Source organism: Struthio camelus, chromosome 12 (genome assembly GCF_040807025.1).
Source record: "Struthio camelus isolate bStrCam1 chromosome 12, bStrCam1.hap1, whole genome shotgun sequence".
NCBI lineage: Eukaryota > Metazoa > Chordata > Aves > Struthioniformes > Struthionidae > Struthio > Struthio camelus.
Window position 1 is genome coordinate 11,749,598 of NC_090953.1, and position 19,150 is coordinate 11,768,747.

General features: G+C 41.1%; 1 protein-coding gene across 4 annotated transcripts in view; it reads right to left on the reverse strand.

Annotated features, from left to right (window-relative positions):
- The window catches only part of SH3GL3 (SH3 domain containing GRB2 like 3, endophilin A3), a 54,592-nt gene extending 42,285 nt beyond the window's left edge, over nt 1–12,307 (reverse strand). Inside the window, exons 1-2 of one of the 4 annotated variants that reach the window (XM_068958005.1) lie at nt 12,130–12,305; nt 10,782–10,837 (exon numbers count right to left, since the gene is read on the reverse strand). Coding sequence is in view for 3 of the 4 variants with exons in the window: in XM_068958002.1 (XP_068814103.1) it covers nt 12,130–12,174 (45 nt within the window). In the remaining variant the exon portion in view is untranslated. Of the gene's footprint in view, nt 1–4,858; nt 4,880–9,028; nt 9,059–10,781; nt 10,838–12,129 lie in introns of those variants that run through there. The other 3 variants (XM_068958002.1, XM_068958003.1, XM_068958004.1) reach the window with 3 other exon arrangements.
- Between the last annotated feature and the right edge of the window lie 6,843 nt (nt 12,308–19,150).

Consider the following 19,150-nt stretch of genomic DNA (forward strand, 5'->3'; position numbering starts at 1 on the left):
AATTAGAATTTTTCCCATTTTGTATAATTTTGATAAAGTATCACAGAAACTGGCAAAACTTGGCAAGAAGAGTTAATAATATTTCACAGTTTTTTGCAAAATGACGTCCTCATTTTCTTAACAAACGTAGTTTAGATGTAAAACTAAAAGAGCAATTCCCAACAGCATCACTACTTTTGTACCAGAGTAGCTATATTTATGTGCATCTTTTTCCCTGTGCATCAACGAACTTTTTGTTCATCAGACAGTGATCTGTACCAGTCTTCTGGCTGTTTCCCAAATGTGCTGATAGACAAAGAGGTGCTAAGTGCAAAGTCACAAATCTATCATGGAAGCTGAGGCATAAGGCTATTAATAACACAAGCCCTTCTCCGTTTGAACTTGCTCTTTCTTCTTTGCAGCAGGGTGCAATCTCGCACAGAAACGCTTCCTTTCTGCCATCCTGCACTAGTCTGACCATAACTCAGAAGTGTGACAATAACTAATGAAGATGCTCTAAAGAGCGTTTCCACTAAGTAAATGTCAAAAAAAGCAACATTTGAAGGGATGAATATTTCTGATACAGAAAAGGTAGTAACCCAGGCTTGAACTTTGACAGGAAGCCCCCCCCCCCCCCCCCCCCAGGGCAGCACAGCTCAGGACAAGTGCCACTCCACACAGGGAAATTGCAGTTCTTCTATAAGCAACGCTTACTCAGAGAAAGTCCTTCGGAGATTGATGGGCAGACTTTTTGCCTTCTAAGTGATGTCAGATAAGTATATTTTGGGCAGAGACCATCTATGAAAAGTCTGCGTCCAAAGCTTAAAGATGGTGGTGGAGGGGACAACGCAGGTTATATATAGTGTATTTATACAAAATAATGGAAGCTCTGTCATCAGCTTCCGTTTACCCACAGTGAAACTGGGCCTGGAGCTTTCAGAGGCAGAGAAGGTAAGATAAGCCATTTACAGCTATCAGCACTAGATATTTCTAAATTTCAACGCATTTCAATATTCTATTGATATTATAGCACTAGTAGAAACATTGACACAGTTCAGACTGTTGAACAGTTTTTGCCTGAACTAAAACCGCATTGAAAAATGTCTCTGGTTCCAACTTCAGAAAGAATCTGGAAAGACGACAAATATTTTTCTATCACAAACCAGTCACATCCAAAAATGCTGTTCAAACCTAATTACCCTGCATTTAACAGCAAATGGGAACAGCACATTGCAAGCGCCTGCTTTGTTTGACTTGAGCGGACCACAAGCTCCTAGGTAAGATGACCAGTTGTAGTTTCATGATTATACAGTAGACAATTCAGTGAGATGCTGATTTTCAGATGTAGATTGTAGTTTCCATTCTACTAATAAGCAAGAATACAATGTCTTCGGAAACTTAGATTCCCTCACTCCTACCTATTTAGGCTGGGCCGAATCTGTAATTGTGGAAGGTTCCATTTCCCTTTCCATTTGCGCTAACTCATTTATATTCTTATTTTACAAATTATTCATCATAGAAAGTACTGATTTTTATTTTGGGGGCTCACCTTAAATTCTAGTTGTTCGCTGTCTCCTTTAATCAATTTCAAAGGGGAATTGAACAAAGCCTTTAGTCAAGGGCTTTTTCCAATTCCACCTATTAGCTACTATTTTTTTTTTTAAATGAATCACAGCAACCATAAGACCTCAAATGGTCTTATGACCATGCTTATTTATTCCGCCCTGTCCGCAAGCTGAATAGAACCAGAATATCTTATTTTACTTTCATCTCCATGAAAATGCATCACTATAAACCAAGAATTCCTAAGTGGAGAAATTCTTAATGGCTTATGACCATATAAAACGTCCAAATATGACTAAACATCCAAAATAATTTACTAATGTGCAAAAAAAAAAAGATATGCAATTTGTAGAGACTATATAAGATCCGTTTTAGTGACATAAAAGGCTACGCTCTCTCTCGGCATATGAGGAAACCACAGAAAAAACACACTCAGGAGAATAAAATAGCAGGAAATATAGTTTGGAGTCCTTGTCTAATTAAAATAGTTTTACATCATGGAGAGGAAATGAAGGAATCTCTCCAAGAGACTGTATTAAATGGCAGAGTGAAGCTGGGACACCTTGCATCTGAAAAGAAAAGGTGTGTAGAACGGCAAATGGAACAGGACAAAATAAAGGGTCAGAGATGGAGCGGGGGGGAATCACTTAGAGGTTACAGCCAACTTTCTTCACACTACTTCCATTCAGGTAGCCAATTTATCTATTGTTAATCTTCCCCACACAAGTGAACATTTTCCCCCAATCTGTGTGGTAGAACATGCTTGCAAACTGCATGCCCCCACCTGCTGAACAAGCCAGGTTCCTCTTCTACGCCTGCAAGGATCAGGTGTAGAAGCTCCTCAGGGAAACGCTAGTCAGCTCTACCTTGCCTCTTAAAGGTACATGAAAAAGGAAGGTACCTCCTCCATCTTATCTACTGATACTATTCATGCCCACCACCACATTTTGGCATCAATCATTTAGAAACGTGGCACTTTTGTGAAGGCACAGAGAACGGCAAAAGCTTCTTTTCCTGAAAGGAAAAGCATCATGGTCGTGGGGTATGAATTTCTTGAGCAGCACTTTTATTGTAAGTTAACAAAAACTTGCATTACTTCCACGAGGTATTCTTTCCATCTCAGTGCTCCATCGGTTTCCTTCAGTTGAACAGCTTTTGGTTTTGTTCATGCCTTTAGAGCCTTTGCGGGTTAGTTTACTTGTGCCTGGCTCAGAGGAAAGGGCAGCTTCAGGACGGAAAGTAATCACTACTGCATATGAACTCAGACAATATTTGAGAAAATTAGTATGGCTGAGCTTAAAAAGTAGTAAACAAATATATAGAAAAATACATAAATATATATTAATAATATATATATATATATATTTTTTTTTTTTAAGAAAAGCATGTAGGGTATAACTGCTGATGAGAGAAAGCACGCACCAAAGACATTCATATTTAACTGGAAGTCTCTTTTGCAACGTATTTCCTCAAACAGAAAGCTACTTGTGCAAGAAATTCCTTTCCCAACTAAGCTTACAGTTCTCCTGTTTGTGTCCCTCTCTTTCCTACTGTTCACTAAAAAAGGTTTTCCTTCCCATTAAATTAAAATATTGCAACAGATGCTAGCAGAAGCTTGAATTTTATAAAAAGTACAAGGGAGGGAGAGTTCCACTGAGAAATAGCATCATTGCTCTTTGAGCAGGGGGAAAGCTGTAGGACAGGGCAAAGCGGTACAGACGCTTTGCTTGTGTCTCCCTCACCCCCATACCAAAAGCGAGCGAGTGAGCAAGAGAGAGAGAGAGGGGGAAAAGGCAAAAACCCTATGCCACATCGAAGCAGCTTAAACTGAAAGCAGAATTCAAGCTACCTTCTTCAAAAAAAATCTTATCATGACTTTATGTGAAAGGAATTTCTAAACAGCAGACTGGAACTGCTGTTTATGAACTGATGAGGTTACAGGCTTTAATTAATAATTTACTTTAACATGGCTTCTTCCCCCAACCATGCAAACACCTACCGTGACCCAGAAGCCAAACTAGCAAGTGCTACTTCCTCTGCAGGAAAGAAAGCATTCACATGTTTGTGGCTCTCTCCATCTTCAGAGATAGCACAGACACCAAACTTCACTTTCTAACTTTGTCAACAGGACTGCAAAGAAGGATAAGTTCAAAATCCTGCATGGCAACAATGGCTCTCTGACCTCCAGTCACACTTCTTATTCACTGGATTGAGTAAGATTTTTACTTATTCACTGCTGAGAAGATGCATTATCTGAAAATCCCAGTTTCCTAGATCGGTGCTTGCCAGTCCCAGGGGGATATTAAAAACAGCAGAGAAAAAGCTAGAAGAAAATACCAGGCTCAGCGCTGGTGAACTTCCTCTGAGTCAGTGGAATCAGATTGTATTTATACTGAAGCTTTACACTAAATCTATATCACATTTCATATTTATCTGCAAATCTTACATAAAATAGAAGAGAAATATTCAAAAAACACCTAACACAGTGAATGAGACGTGGTTCTTCTCCACCCCTGTTCAAACAAAGTTCAAGGGCAGAATTTCTAACAGCTGGACACTGCATCTGGAATCTGGAAACATGTAATCTACTTTTGGCTCTGCCACGGACCTGCTCCTTAACCTTGGAAGTTATGTCATCTTCAAATACCTTATATATTTGCACTGGTTAAAAATAGATAAATAAATAAAAGTTTTAAAAGGGAATAGTGAGACCTACTTGCCCTTGTAAAGCACTCTGAAATAGATAAAAGGGCTGTTATTACTTAGCACTGCTTACATTGGTTTTAATCGTATTTCTTTCCTGCTTTGCTAAAGAAAAAAGGTTTTCCCCACCTTTTCACCTTTACTCTGTAACCTGCATACACGAGACCAGACGCACTAAAATTCTGTTCTCTATGATGGAGAAAAACCCTTCAAGTCCACTTATAATCATATTCAGTTCCTAACCAGGCTAATGTCACTGCAGTCATTGTAATTCATTAAACACAGGTACAATATCAAAGATGTAATTTAATTAGGGTAGTACAGAAACAAAACTAATTCTCCTCGGAGGCTCAATGTTGTCCTCTGCATAGAAAGCATGCAAGGCCAAGTTATTTTTGTGTTTCACATACACAGCTGCTGCTGCTATTTGAGATGCTGTAGGAAATTAAAGGGTGTATATTCTCCCATTAATGCATATAATTCCAAAAACTTCAATAATATAAACATTTACACAGCAGTAAGACACTAAGGCTCTACAAAATACAGTTCAAGGTGTAATCTAACATTTGACTAGCCCTTTTCTGATGAGACTTGTTAAAAGCATTGTTCAAACCTTCATCTTCAACTCTTAACTAATCATTAAACTCCACTCCAGCGGTAGCTTCTTTTCTGTGAACAGGAAAGAGACATTAGCAATGAGAACATGCATAGTATAGAATAGACTATCATAATGTACTACTGTGAAAGTGGCATTAATACAACTAGAAGTAGTTTGTTCTTAACAGTATCATTATAAACCAAAGTTTGAGTTTGTTTCTTCTTGTTGTTGGGGGGTTTGTTTGTTTTTTGCAAAAGGTATTAAGAATGGGACATACTTTTTAGGTGGATGAATTACATGTGCATCTATAAATAGTATTCGTATTTGGATGGCACAACAGAAAAAACTATATTAACACTTCCATTCTTCAGCTGTACTTTGCTCTTGAACTGCAGCTACATCATGAGACAGAACATAACTTTTTTATTATACTAATAGGAAGCAACTGTTTGGACTGAGGTTTAATGGACCAGATTCTGCTCTGTTATAGTTATATTGCATATGCCTAGATAAAAGACAGCACATCGAGTCTCCTCAGATTTCTATCAGCATAACCAAGCAGAATTTGTCATTCTGCATGTTACAGAGTCCAGCCCAAATTCTGTCTTGGAATGCAACTTCATGGTAGAAATTTGTGTTTAAGATATTTAGGCAATTTCAAGGTACGCTCAGCAAATGATAACAGAGGATGTCTCACTGGAACGCTGTTGCTGTGCCTCCCTTGTCTATTTGTTCTCTGGCACTGCAGGATTCTCAAGCGACTGCCCTGCAAAGCATTACCCAGCATGTGCCGCAATGACTCAGACAGCAGCATGAGCTACGTACGGATGGAGCGCCAGTTCTAGCTTGAACTTTCGGGATGCTCGTATAAAACTCTACAGCAAAGCCAAGGATCTATAAAAGGAGACGTGCTCAAGGAGAAAGTGCAGCCTCCACTCCATTATGCTGCACTATTTTCTATTGCAATGCCATCTGGATTTTTTAATATAAATATTTCATGAATAAAACAAAGTGAACCTCCTCCCAAATTGTACCTGCATTGGTGCTAGATTCTCAGCTTGCAGGGTTGATGATCCATCTACTGCCAGCTTGAGAGCTGCACTGTCAGAGGCTGCAGAGACATACAGCCGCTATCATCTGCTAACTTGTGTGCTGGCCGAAGACTGAAAATCTCAAAGTTCCTCCTTTCTGCAGCCCTGCTGTACTGGCAGGTCACTTAGCATGCGATAAATACAGTTGTAAGTATAACTGTAATCCTAAATCTAGGGAGCTAGTTTCCACTCTCCTCCCAACTCTATTAGATATATTTTAACACTCAAAACCAGCTTCACGCTTCACGCCCGTTGGACATTGTATTTCTATTTACTGCCCATTAGCGCTCTGGCCCTGAGAAGCAAGCTTCAGTTTCAGCCGGGAGGCTGCACAACCCAAAACAGGCCATGTCACCCAGAAGTAAGCAAGCCACCCTTAGTAACACCAAAGGAAGAGCAATGAAATGCAGATTACTGTCCCCTTAGCACACCCACCCCCCTACATACCAAACCCATGCCTGATGTTTGTGTTTCGCCTTAAATTTATTATGGGAATTTATTAAGGGAACTTCACCAGGATTGAACACGGTATTTTGTTCTAGCTTCTGTCCACTGTTTTTAATATCCCCCTGGGACTGGCAAGCACTGGTTTAGAAATTGGGATTTTCAGATAAGTTTACTCACTGCTGAGGAGATGCGTTAAGAAGGGGAAATCTTGCTTTGAAAAAAAAGTATAAAACAAGGACTTCTCATTTTGCAAGAACAAATTTCTCTAGGTTTTTTTTTTTTTTTTTTGGTAAGTAACAAGTCTCCAAGAACTACACAAATCCTCAGCCTCTCCCCACATCATCTTAGGAATTTAAGATAATCAGTGGAACACCTACACTGTAGTTTTATAATTACATAACTTAAGAAGAGTATCCAGCCCTGTATCATCTGATATTGATAAAGATGAACAAATGCTGTAAACATTGTCAAGTTAGATCTCTATACGCAGAGATGGGGAGGACAGAAGAATGTTATTTTTTGTCCTTGCTAGTGGGTGAGGGTCTTTTCTCCTTTCTGAAACATGTATACTAATTATCCATTCCAAAACAGTTCAGACAACAGACTGAAGGCTAAAGTTCTTTCCTCCACTATTTCACCCCCACAATTCTTGCCGATTTCCAAAAGAGTATATCGAATTATGTAACAAAAACTAGGAACAGGATACTCCAGTCTTGAATTCCAGTCTCTACTCTAGTCTTGGATTCATCCTGCCCAAATCAGGTTGGATGTGAAAGACACTATCTCTGACAGACTGAACAGTAACAGCTTACCGTCCTAGGATGGAAATATATTCACAAGTACAGATCAGTAGAGTTTCTTTTCAGGTCTCAGTGGCAAGTTCAGGTTTCATTTGTACAAGTTTTGTCTCTTCCTGAATTTACTGAAGTACTTCAAGTTTGTTTGCTAGCAAACACTTGAGTAAATAAAGCTTTCTTGCGTATTAACCCAATGCCAACACAGACTTTTAAAAGGTTTAAATATTATGTCCAGGCTAATATCATTCATCTACAATATACACAGAAAAGAAAAATGGGCAAGCAAAAAAAAAAAAAACCATCAAGAGTTATTCTGCTTGGGGAATAAGAAAGTCTTGATTCTGATTTCGTTTTCAGTCCAACAGATTGGATTGAAATACTACATAAATCGATGTAGTGATTGAAGCAACGTAGTGATAAGCAAAAAATCTGGGAGAGAATAACAGACATCCTTGCAGCTGTTGGTGATAGCAGTGTTTTTGAAGGCCTTTTTTTCTAGTGATTTTTTTTTTTTTTTAAACTTTGCTACAAACAGATGCACGACTTGAAAAGACAAATGGTATTCATGATGTATAAGAGACGACATCATAGAGCACATACTTTTTACACTAAGTTAAACCACTTTCAGAAGGCAAAGAAGTTGATTCATAAAAAAGTAAGTTTTGCTTAGAAAATGTGTTCCCCCTTAGGCTTTATAGATAATAGTCAGCTCCTGATTCACGCTCTCATGAATCCTTTCTTTCTTCACTGACAATAGAAGAAGGTTCAAGAAACCAATCTGCATAGGCTCACAATAACTGTTCATGCCTACACTACAAACAGGATATTCACAATCCTAGCCGCCACGTGTTTCTTTAAAAAAGTGATAATTTCCACATTCTTTGAGGTGCTAAAGCTAAGAAATATCCTGTGAATAGGCTGTTGATACCAAGCTTGATGTTACATACAGATGTAAAAAATATATACATATTTATATATTTTTGCTCCTTTTTTTTTTTTTTTTTTTAAAAGGTGCAAAATATGTGAACTCAAGGTCAAAAGTAGATTTCCTAAGCCAGTCAGCATCACGGCTGAGCTTTCAAAGCACCCTCAGGGAGGTAGGTTCTCAACTCACATGCCTCTGACTACTTTGAAAATCTCCAATAACGTATTTTTACACAAATATTGGCCTGGCTGCAGTTCTAGAGCACAACAGATACTCACTCTCTATGCTTACTGCTTTCCTAAACAGAAATACCAGTCTAAAAATACTCCTAGTATGCAGTCCTGGATGCATACTCCTAGATGTAGTCCTCCCACGATCTGGGTTATCCCACATGCGTAACAAGCACTGGAACAAGGTCTGCAAAAACAATAAGCAGAGAGGTACCTACTTACATCAAAAGATTTCAGACTGAAAACAGGAAAACAGATAAGATACATCAGAGGTTGAAAGTGACAGGAGGCAAATTTTCATCAAGGGCAGAGCTTCCTGAAGGTTAATTTAAAAAAAAAAAAAAAGAAAAGAAAAGAAAAGGAAAAACACCTTAAAAAAAAAGAAAAAAAACACACCAGAAAAAATACCTAAATTCCATGAGACTCTTGCACAGGTTAGGTCTGAGAAACAGCCTGCCCTCACTCATCAACCAACGGGAAGTGACAAGATGCTGCAAGGCTTCTGCTGAGTATTTCATTAGTCAATTGAATTATTACTCAGGGGACAACCACTGACTGTAAACGGACAGAATGAAAGTGGTCCTCGTTCCAATCCATTCGAGTATTTGAATTTAAAATTAGCCCAAAAAGCATAGTAAAGAAATTTCTAGCTTACCTGAAGCCTATGATCTATGCCCCAAAGCAAGGCTGCATACCTGCAAATTCTGCATCACCAGAGGAAGCTATCACCAGGTTACAGATTGGTACAGTGGAGTAGAATTTCCCCTCAAGATATCAGAACACAGAGATATAGTTAAGATGTCACTCTGGAGTGCAAAATTCACTGCAGTAATTCCAACAGATGCTCATGACTCAGAGCTGCCATCAGAAGCTCACTACCAAACAGGGCACTTACATGAAAAGCAATGCACACGTGCTATTTTCAGTGGAAAAAATACAACTGATACAAAAATTCCAAAAGAAAACCATCAAGAATATTTATCAGGAATTCATGGATTACAGATGTAAAGACATGGTAACTTTGTCCTGCACCAACTAAAAAACCAATAGCGTGTCATACCTGATTTTTGGCAACAGCTTTAAAAAAAAAAGCTATAAAAAGTTAGCCACTGATCTTTTAGTAAAGTACACACTTACGTACTTAATTGTAACTTTAGATAAACTAAGTTGACATGCATCAGACAAAGATTACAGAAAGAATAAAAGAATAAACCTCAATTACATAAATAAATTCATAATTGTTTACTTTTTTCCTGGAATCTCTACACTTTAAATTTAACCCTATGACAAAGGCAACCACAAGTTAACCCAAGAGCTGCACATAAGGACAGAGAGAAGAAGCAGGCTGAAAGGGAGAGAGGAGGGATGAAAAAAATTTAAAAAAGGTCTGAAGTGCTTTGTTTTGGCCACAACAGCAGCTAAGTGGTTCAGTTAGAAAGTCACAAAGGAAACAAATGGAGCTACTCCATATATATAATTTCAGATAGAAGTGTGGGTTATTTCAGCTAAACAGAAAGTCTGTTTCAGCATGGAAATAGTATCCTTTGAAAATATTGGGATCTTGTAACTTCCTTGATATTTATTCATGTTTCTGAATGACTTTGGTAAATACAGATTCTCTTATCCCACTTGCTTCATTCTTGGAATTTTTTGTCTTGAGGTTCTGTCAGCCTTCAAATATTATTCTCATTCCTTAATCACGTGTCCTGGCACAACGCTCGTTCCCTTCAGTATTCCTCACCGTCCTCCGGGAAATTTGCCAGTTTCTGTCATCTGCCCCCATTCTCCTTTGGGAACACTAAAGCAAGGAATTAATTTTATTCTTTCCTCAAGCAATGCCTACCTCTTCTGCTAGCAGTCACCCTTAGCATCTCTCGTCTATTCAATACATAAAGGCATATGGTTCCTTAAGTGATTCTATAGGACTCAGAATTCCAAAAAAAAAAAAAAAAAAAAAAAAGTCCTGTTGAGAAATATTCCCTTCATACTCTGCATGTGCTTGTTTTATCAATTTGCAAAAGAATTCAGCTAAAAGACGGAGTGCTAACATTTCCATTTTGTATATGCCCTTATTATCCCACTTTATTTTTGCTGCTTTCCACACTTATTTAATACGTAATGCTATACATATAGGCATGAACGTGTCAGTGAGGGAACTAATGGTAGTCAGAGAGGGTTCAGACCTGGATGTTTTGATCAAACGTACATGCGTATGCCCTTTCTTTTGTTCATTTCTCCAGCTACTACTTTGCCCAATACCTTATCTGCTGAATTCTTCCAGAATGAACTGTTAAGTATCTTGTATTTCTTCAATCATTAAATATATATAATTTCAAAATCTGCTTTTTCCTACATGTGAATTTCCTGCTAAACCATATTTCTTTCCCTAAAGACTTTTTCAGTCAACTTCCTTTAAACTCTGCACTCAAAAATAAACGGAAATCTTACCTTTGACCCAGCCTGAGATGAAGAATATTCTCCGAGTCATGCCTCCTGGTTTCTTACTGTAATGAACAGTGGAAGCTGTACCACAGCGTTTCCATAAACGTATAACTCATTTCAAAACATTCTCACTCGACAACTGGGCAGGATTTAACACATGGCAACACTCCATTACTAGTTTATAGACCAGAAAGTACTCGTTGTGGTTACCTCTGACTTCCCCTGTCAAACACGTTCTGCTTCTTGAGTTACAGACGCACCACAGCAGAGGCTGCATCTTTTGGCACCGCAAGTCAGGTGCAAACCAAGCCAAAACGTTTCATAAGCTGCCCTTGGATTTGTTTACTCTGGAAGTCCCATATTTTCTCAAAGAGACAATAAAAATTGACTAAAGGATATAGGCCCATGACATTTTTGCAAGGTTACTGCATGACCTGAAGGAAATAGCATTGCTGAAAATAAACATTAGACCAAAATATTTAGCATCCCTAAACTCCACCAAAATACGTATTCTCCATTTGGGTTGCTCACAAGCCAAATACCTGCAGGAGGACATGGAAAGATGACAGCTAAGCACTCGATGATCCTTTTATTTTTTCTGCCCTCAGCAAGAAGAAGCAGTTGTCCAACTTGACCGGCTAGGTTACAGGCCCTACTTTCAATATTGCCGTTATCGTTAATGAGAGTAAACGAGAACATACATCTCTCAGGGCTTGCAGCAGGCAAGCAAAGGGTCCGAAGCGCCTGAGCACCTTCCCCGGGCAGGTTCCCTCCACCACCACGTCCTGAAACTCCCGCCCCAGTGCCCGCCTGGGCACAGTCGGCACCGCGACCAGTTCACCAGCTTGACAGGGGGCAGTTTCTCCTACACAGCACCAGCAAAACTGTGAGACAGAAGTATGCTATGGAAGAGAGACGATGAGAAAAGGGTCTGGGGAAGGTGAAGGTGCACCCAGGAAAAAACACACAGGGTACGGCATCCAGCAAAGGGGCAAGCACTCTGGAAGCGCATGGTACCCGCTGTAGGACAAACGCACGGTATTCCAGGTGGGAAAACATAGCCGGGCAACTCCTAAAATAAACCAGTGGTTTGTGGAAAAATAAAGAACTCTTTAGAGGAGAGCCAGCACCCTACAGCCTATACCTTTAACTGAGGCCTCAGAGCACAAACTCCAAAGCAGCAGTAAGAGCCGGGCGTTATCGACTGAAAGAAAGCGAAGAGCTCGGCCCCGAGCAGGAGAAGGAAACCGGCAAAGCCTTTCCCGGAGGGGCCGGGCCGGGCCATCCCCCAACCCAACCCCGCCGCCTGTCCGCGCTCCGCCGCCGCTCCAGCCCCGCCGGCGGCTGCTCCTACCTGGCTGGCCTTGTGAAACTGCTTCTTCAGCCCCGCCACCGACATGCTGGCGCCGCCGCCCTGCGCGGCGAGGGCGGCCCCGAAGGGGAGGAGGAGGAGGCGGCGCGGCCGGGCCGAGCGGCCGGGCGGGCGGCAGGTCCCCGGCTCCCGCGGCCGGCCCGGCCTGGCCTGGCCTGGCCTCCCGCGGCGGCGGCGCCCGCACCGACAGCCGCGCCACCCCGCGCGCAGGGAAACATCGCGTTCCGAACGCGCCCGGCCGCCGCCGCCTCATTGGCCGCCGCCGAGGCCCATGCAAATGACAGGACGGAAGACGCCTGCCCATTGGCCACTGGCGGCGGCTATGCAAATGAGGACTGGAAGACGCCTACGCTACAATGTTGCATAGAGACAGTGCGCGGAGTGGGGGGGGGGGGGAGCGTTGCGCCTGCAGCAGCCCCGGGACCCGCGCTGCCCGGGCCGGGGCCGGGGCCTCCCCCCGCTCCTCACACCCCGAGGCTTGTCTGCCTTAGCCTCCCGTTTCCTCTGAGCGATCTGCTTCTTAATACAGTCCTGATCTTCTCGTCACACATCTCTTGTGTAGCATCCCTCGTTGAGCTCGTTCCTCCTATTGCCTGTTATTGTACGCTGTTTACAGTAAATTGTAGCTTTTAACGTGCAAAAGCTCTTGCAATGGTCCAAACAACCATGGCTGCTTGGTGCTGCGCATCAGAACAAACCCCCCTTCGCAGGCTGGCTGGGCTCCGGCTCCTGCATTTCTGCTGGTCATGGCTCAGAAAGGCAGTCTCCAGCTGACCGCCCCCGCCAGAAAGGCAGATGGACTGGAAAGAGCTACCTTGAAAGGACTGTCCGGTTATCTGCTGATTGTACACTTAGTTATCACTGTTTATCAGTAATGTACCAACATACATGTACATACACCCCCCCCCCACACAAATATACATATACATATATGTATATATAAAAGGCATGGTAACACCTGCACTGCTGAAGCACTTCTAGTCTCCACTTAAGACTGAGGACGACAGGCTCCATGATATGCTGGATCCTGGCCACACGATCACGTGGGAGTTATGATTCAGCTCAAGCCCGTGCAGGCACCAGGGAAGAGGTTTACAGATAAACCTTTGCAGGTTACAGCAGGGCCCTCTGTGTTACTCACTGCTGTGCTTGCTGTGCTGTTATTAGAAGGGATAGGAGAGAAAGACATTTCCAGTGTGTGTTGTAGTTACTTGAGTTTTTTATAATAGCAATTAAGTCACCAGCAAAAAACACCTGAGCTTTCAAAGTAATTGCCATGTTATAAATTGGGAGAAAGAAAACGCTGTCTCACCCTTAAGAAACAATTATATAGCACTGTGAATCAAAGTGTAACAAGAGACTTGCACAAAGGATGCAGGAGTGAAGCAACTACAAAGGTCTCTCTGTAGAGGAGAGGCAGAAGAGAAAGCAAGGACAGCGCCAGTTAACATTTGCTCCGGGAGACAAGCAGTAAGGAAAAGCCCTTTCAGCCTTTTGGACTGAGTAATGGTTGAAACGAGGTCTGCAATCACAATCACAGTGTTATTTGATGCCACCTGTGAATAGGGAAGAGCATGTTCAGTTTCTTTTCAGGTTAACTGGATTACACTACAGACACCTGATTTCAGCACCAATTTCTCCTCCTAACTGAAACAGACAGCAAGATGTTAACTGCCCAGGTCACACCAGACATGTCTTAAATTAGTGAAGCATTTGTGTGGATCACAGGTGACAGAGGTGAAATGACCTAAGTTCTGAAAGAGCTGGAGAGGCTGAGAAGAGAGAAAATAAGGCCTAGAGCAAGAAACTGGAGCTCTGTAAAAGGTACTAAGCCAACCTCTGACTGTTACATTACATTAGGGAGAGAAGAAAGCTTCGGCTAATCTTGAACTTTATAAAAGGGATGAACTGAAGGAAGGAAGGAATTTTAAAAAGTGTCATTGTGAACAGAAATCAAAAGACTGGGGAGTCACTGTGGCTACTAGCTGTAAAATTGGATTAGACAAAGAATATGGGTATGGCAATATGCTACCTTTTTTTTTTTTTTTTAAGTCCTTCTTGCAATGTAATGGAAGTGGTTATGCTGTCTCTACTCAAGTGATATAAGAATCTGCAAATGGGAAATACTTTTTGGGAATCTAGCTTCATAGCCTAAAGGCTAGATGATACAGACAAGGTGAAAACTTTGTGAGTGAAGTTGGATGGTCCAGGTTTAATGATTTAGGGGAGACACCCTGAAAAAGACTCTGGGGTATTCAGTTCTGATACAAGCAAAAGTTACAGGTTGCAGCTAGTGATATGTACTGGCTAAAGATTATCTAAGAACTTTATAACTACAGACCTGATTATTATGGGGAAAAGGTATCATGGAAAAAGGGATTGTGATTTGCTGGATGATATTCCTTAAATATTAGGAAAAGCGACTAACTCAATCTGTAGAATGAGAGAAATCAGAAATAGTGCAAAAATTAAGGGAAGTGGTTCAGTGTTGCTGACAAGATGGAAAAAAACCACTTACATTATAAAGAAGAATTGTTTTAAGTAAAACACAGGCTAGGGCCCAGTACTAAATGGGCATAGTGAAAAATCCTTCACTTTGGGAAAGAGAGGGGCCTTAATGGGAAAAGTTTTAGATGCCTGGATGTTTAAACAAGAATTACAATCGCGCTACTTGCAAATTTGAAAGTGTATGAGAAAACAGATCCTGGTTCCAACATAAGTTATTGAATCAGATGTGCTAAAAAGGACGGTGAACTTTGTACAAACTGAGAACTTATAGATGAGCTCGAATCAAGGCAGTGACTAGAAAATAGGCACCTGCTAAACAATATGGAAGAACTGGGCTTAAATTTTGGACCTGTGAAATTTAAGTAAGAAACACAGGTATCTGGATGAATGGATAGATTCATAACCCATTTGGATTTCAGTGTCACTAATATTATGTAAAACATCCAGTGTACGGAAATTGCCTCTAAAGATGTGGCTCTAGTAAAGCAAACATCCTTGTAGGCACTTGGTTTTCAATGAACAAAATTGTGTTGTAGCTGACACTACAACAGAAAACTGTCCGTACCCTCCTCCTTCCCAGCCTTTCTAGCATCTGATAGAAAGCTAGAATCTAGAAAGTCGACAGGACTTCCGTGGAAAGAAAGTCTATGCTGGTGCTCCCTGCACTTGTGTCTGACAGAGACGACATAAAATCTCTCATGTACCTAAAGAAGAAGGCATTACAAGCATTTGGACCAAGCAAAACTTGAAATAAAGAAAGAAATTTCTGCTGGAATGAGCTTGCAGACGGTTTTAAAAATAAAGCAGGCTGTGTGAAAGTGCTCTTCTAAAAAGGTGGGAGTTCATCTGCTTCCACAATTTGGGAAATAAGAGGGGGATCTTAAACCCAAATGACAGCAAACTCCCCCAATAACAAAATGGGAAGAGAATGCCTCTGCTTAAAAAGTGCCAGAGAGACAGTAAAGACATGTCATGAGTATGTTCTAGCACCTTTTCTAGATACTTAGATAAAGCAAACATCAAAAATAGCGGGGGAAGGCAATATGAAAACATGTTCATGTACAGGACAAGGCTAGCACGATGGTTTTGCTTCTAGACCATAAACAAGCAGCTTCGCATAGCACAGCACTTGTGCTAGCTCAGGTATTTCTGGCACAGCTTTGCATTGTAGTATACGGTCCTTAAGAAAGGGAAAAGAATTGAGGGTCTTTTCTACACGGCCAGCAGTGGCCAGAACTTGGAAAGCTCCCTGTCCCACAAGGACGTTGCTGGCAGTTAGAGCAGGAGTTTGTGACCCTGGGGCCGGTAGACACTCTGGCTAACCTACTTCGTTTGTTTAGGATGCTTATGTTTGCTCTCCAGATCTTCTAACTAAATGTAGCTAGTGAATTACTTTTGGCATATGTGTTTGTTCTTTTCAAGCAGACTTTCCATCTGTGCTGCTTTACCATTACCCAGACCTTTGCTTCTCCTCTCGTCTCCTTCCTGTGTTTGTATTCCACGTGCTTCTCCATGATCCTGTGAATACTTTCTGTCCTCGCTTGCTTTCCTACCTCCCTGGCCCTTGCTCTCCAAAGACCCACAACAGAATAAAAGTATGTAAGGTCTTATGCCACAGACTGATAAATATGGTTCTACTTGCATGTTTCTCTTTAAAAGGGATACAAACAATTTTGGTGAACTTAAGACAAAATTTACACATAGATATTTTTAAAGTTACCTATGCACATACTATTAAGTGGGTACTACAATTTTGAAATGTACCCCACAACCTCCTCTTCCATTGTATGCTGCTGCTCTTACACACTGCAACCCTAACTTTGCAAATTACCCTATGTAGATGGACTCCTGGTAAGCTCCTGTACGGAGATCTTGTAATTTTTATGCGTCTATGTTGTTTCTGGTAGCAGGAAAAAATTTCAAATTGTTACCCTTAATATATATCTATACCTAATATAGCACTCAAGGGCTCGCAGAACACTCTAGACTGTTTAATAAAAATGAGTTACATGTGTAAATTGGGATAAATAAGTGAATGCCCAAACTGACTCCAGACTGGAGGCAAGGGGTGGACATAACAATTGGGGCATTAGTTCCTGCTTGTCCTGGCTTCCCAAGGCATTCCTATTTCCTCCTTCCCTGAAATCTCTAACTTGCTGAAATTTCCCATTGAGAAGAAAATGAAAGGTTATTTTTTTTTGTTTGGGTTGGTCTGTTTTCCTGAACTGAAATATTTCAGTTTGCTAACGCAACTGAAAAACCTCACTGCAGCTTCGCATCTCGCCGCTTTCAGGCAGCAGCTGCACTTGAGGCAAGGGCCTACGCTGGCTGCCCGAGCGGGCAGCGTGCGCGGCGGAACTACACCTCCCAGAACGCACCTGTGGCCGCGCGCCCACCACGGCGCCACGAGCTTGGCCAGGGGAGGAGCGCGTGGCATCGTGGGAGATGTAGTCTAGCCAGTGAGCCCGGCCCCAGCGCCGCAGCGGGCCAGGGTTTTCCCGCGGTGGAACTTCTTCATGGAAGTGCGGACACGTAAGAAATCCAGGAGGAAAGCTCAGGCTGTGAAACGGGCCTGGACCACCTTAAATTAAGACTAGGAAAAAATTGTCTTTCTCTTGAAAGATGCCAGGAAGAAATATGTAGTCATTTATGAACTGAATTTTTTTTTTTTTTAAAAAAACCTCTTTTTCTGGGGGAAATCTATTTTTACAGCTTTTTTAGTTCAAGATAAAAATAAGTCTTGGTCTATCAGAAATAACCACAGAAGGAACATCCCTCTTTTTGCTGGCCTTCGTAAGGTAAACACGGTCCTACTAAGAGAGTGAAGCAAAATAAGCAGTGACTTAGAAATGAGTAAATGAGATAAAGAGCAGAAAAGCCACTCAGACTTCAAAGAACTGCACCCGACTTCTGCGCTGCTGTATCACAGGTGACAAAACTGTGGCTACTCCTTCTCTGCACAAGGATGCCTGTCTTCACCAGAAAACGATGACAATGTCATTGTTAACTATGCCACAGCCAGGGTGAAACCGTGGTGCAACGCGGAGTAGCTGGCAGACTAACGCCAGCCTCAGGAAGGCGTAAGGATCTCACCTCCACGTTACAAATCCCCGTCATCCTTGCTGAGGACTGTTTGGAAGCACAATGTTGTCGCACTCCAACATAAACTGGATCCCATTTACTGTTTGAAGTCCCACTGAGAATTTCATGTAACTGCTCTTCAGTTACAGAACGAAGCCTTAAGTATCATCTTAATGAGTGCTGGTTTCTTAAAATGAAGAAAATAAACCTTTTTCTGTGGAAAAAGGATACAGCCAAGAACAACATACGCTGCCTTGTCTCGCTTAGAAAATGCAATGCGCAAGCTTCTAAATAATAATTTATTCAGCTTCATCAGGGAAAAAGCATGTAATCAGCAAGAAATCTGCAGTAAAGATCTGAAAGAACCACACTTGCACTTTATGTAGAAAAGGAGACAAACAGTAAAAAATTCAGTAGCTTCTCCATGTATAAATACATGCTCAATTCTGTTTTAACTTGCTTCATATTACAAGACAGTCATATCAACTCTCCTGTCACAACGTCTTGATATAATATGTGATGTGGATATTTCCAAGAATTTTACTGATGTTTAAACGCAATTTGAATATCAGTAGGTATCTTCTAGCAAGGTCGTGAATATTCAAGCATACCTAGTTTTAACAAAACTTTTACAGCATGGACGTTGTTTTGCTTTCAGTGAAATTTAATAGGTCTTTTGGGATCTGCCGTGTTTGAACATCTGGGAATCATCACATGTTGTCTGTTGATCAATGAGGCAACAGGAAAGGCATGATGTGTCACAGATGTTAAATATGGCAATACTCCATAGACCGACTGGATCACAAATGGGAATGATCAGACTTTTAAAAATCTGATTAAGACTCATTGACTGGATAAAATTCAATTAATTTTTTTCTTGAACTTCTTAATTAGTCTGATAACAGTGGGTGTTATAGTGGTCAATGAATTATTGAAAACTGCCTTATTTGGAGAAACAGAATGCCATAACTGAAGACAAGGACTTTTTCTATCAAATACTTTACCAGAAGATGAATGCAACTTGCCTGGTTCCTGCTGTCTTGTTGTGAAGATTGATGTCCACTACTGGATAACTCTACCATTCCTTGTAAAACAAAGAAAACATAAATCAAATTTATTGTGTTAATTTAAGCATTATGGTTAATTGAGTAACTGCTACTAAACTAAGAAACCTTTTACTCTTGCCTCATGTGCAAAGAATAACATGCATTAATTTCTTTAACTGCTAACCATGAATGCCACCTTCTGGACATACACAGGAAGTGCCCTTTGACAGGGACAGGGAAAAATGCATAGCTTTCATCCAGTAGATTACCAGATATCTATTTCAATTAAATATATGTTTAAAATGTGTGAAACATAAGCAGGTCTCCTGACAGACTTTCTAGCTTTCTCCTTGAAATTTAAAGATGCT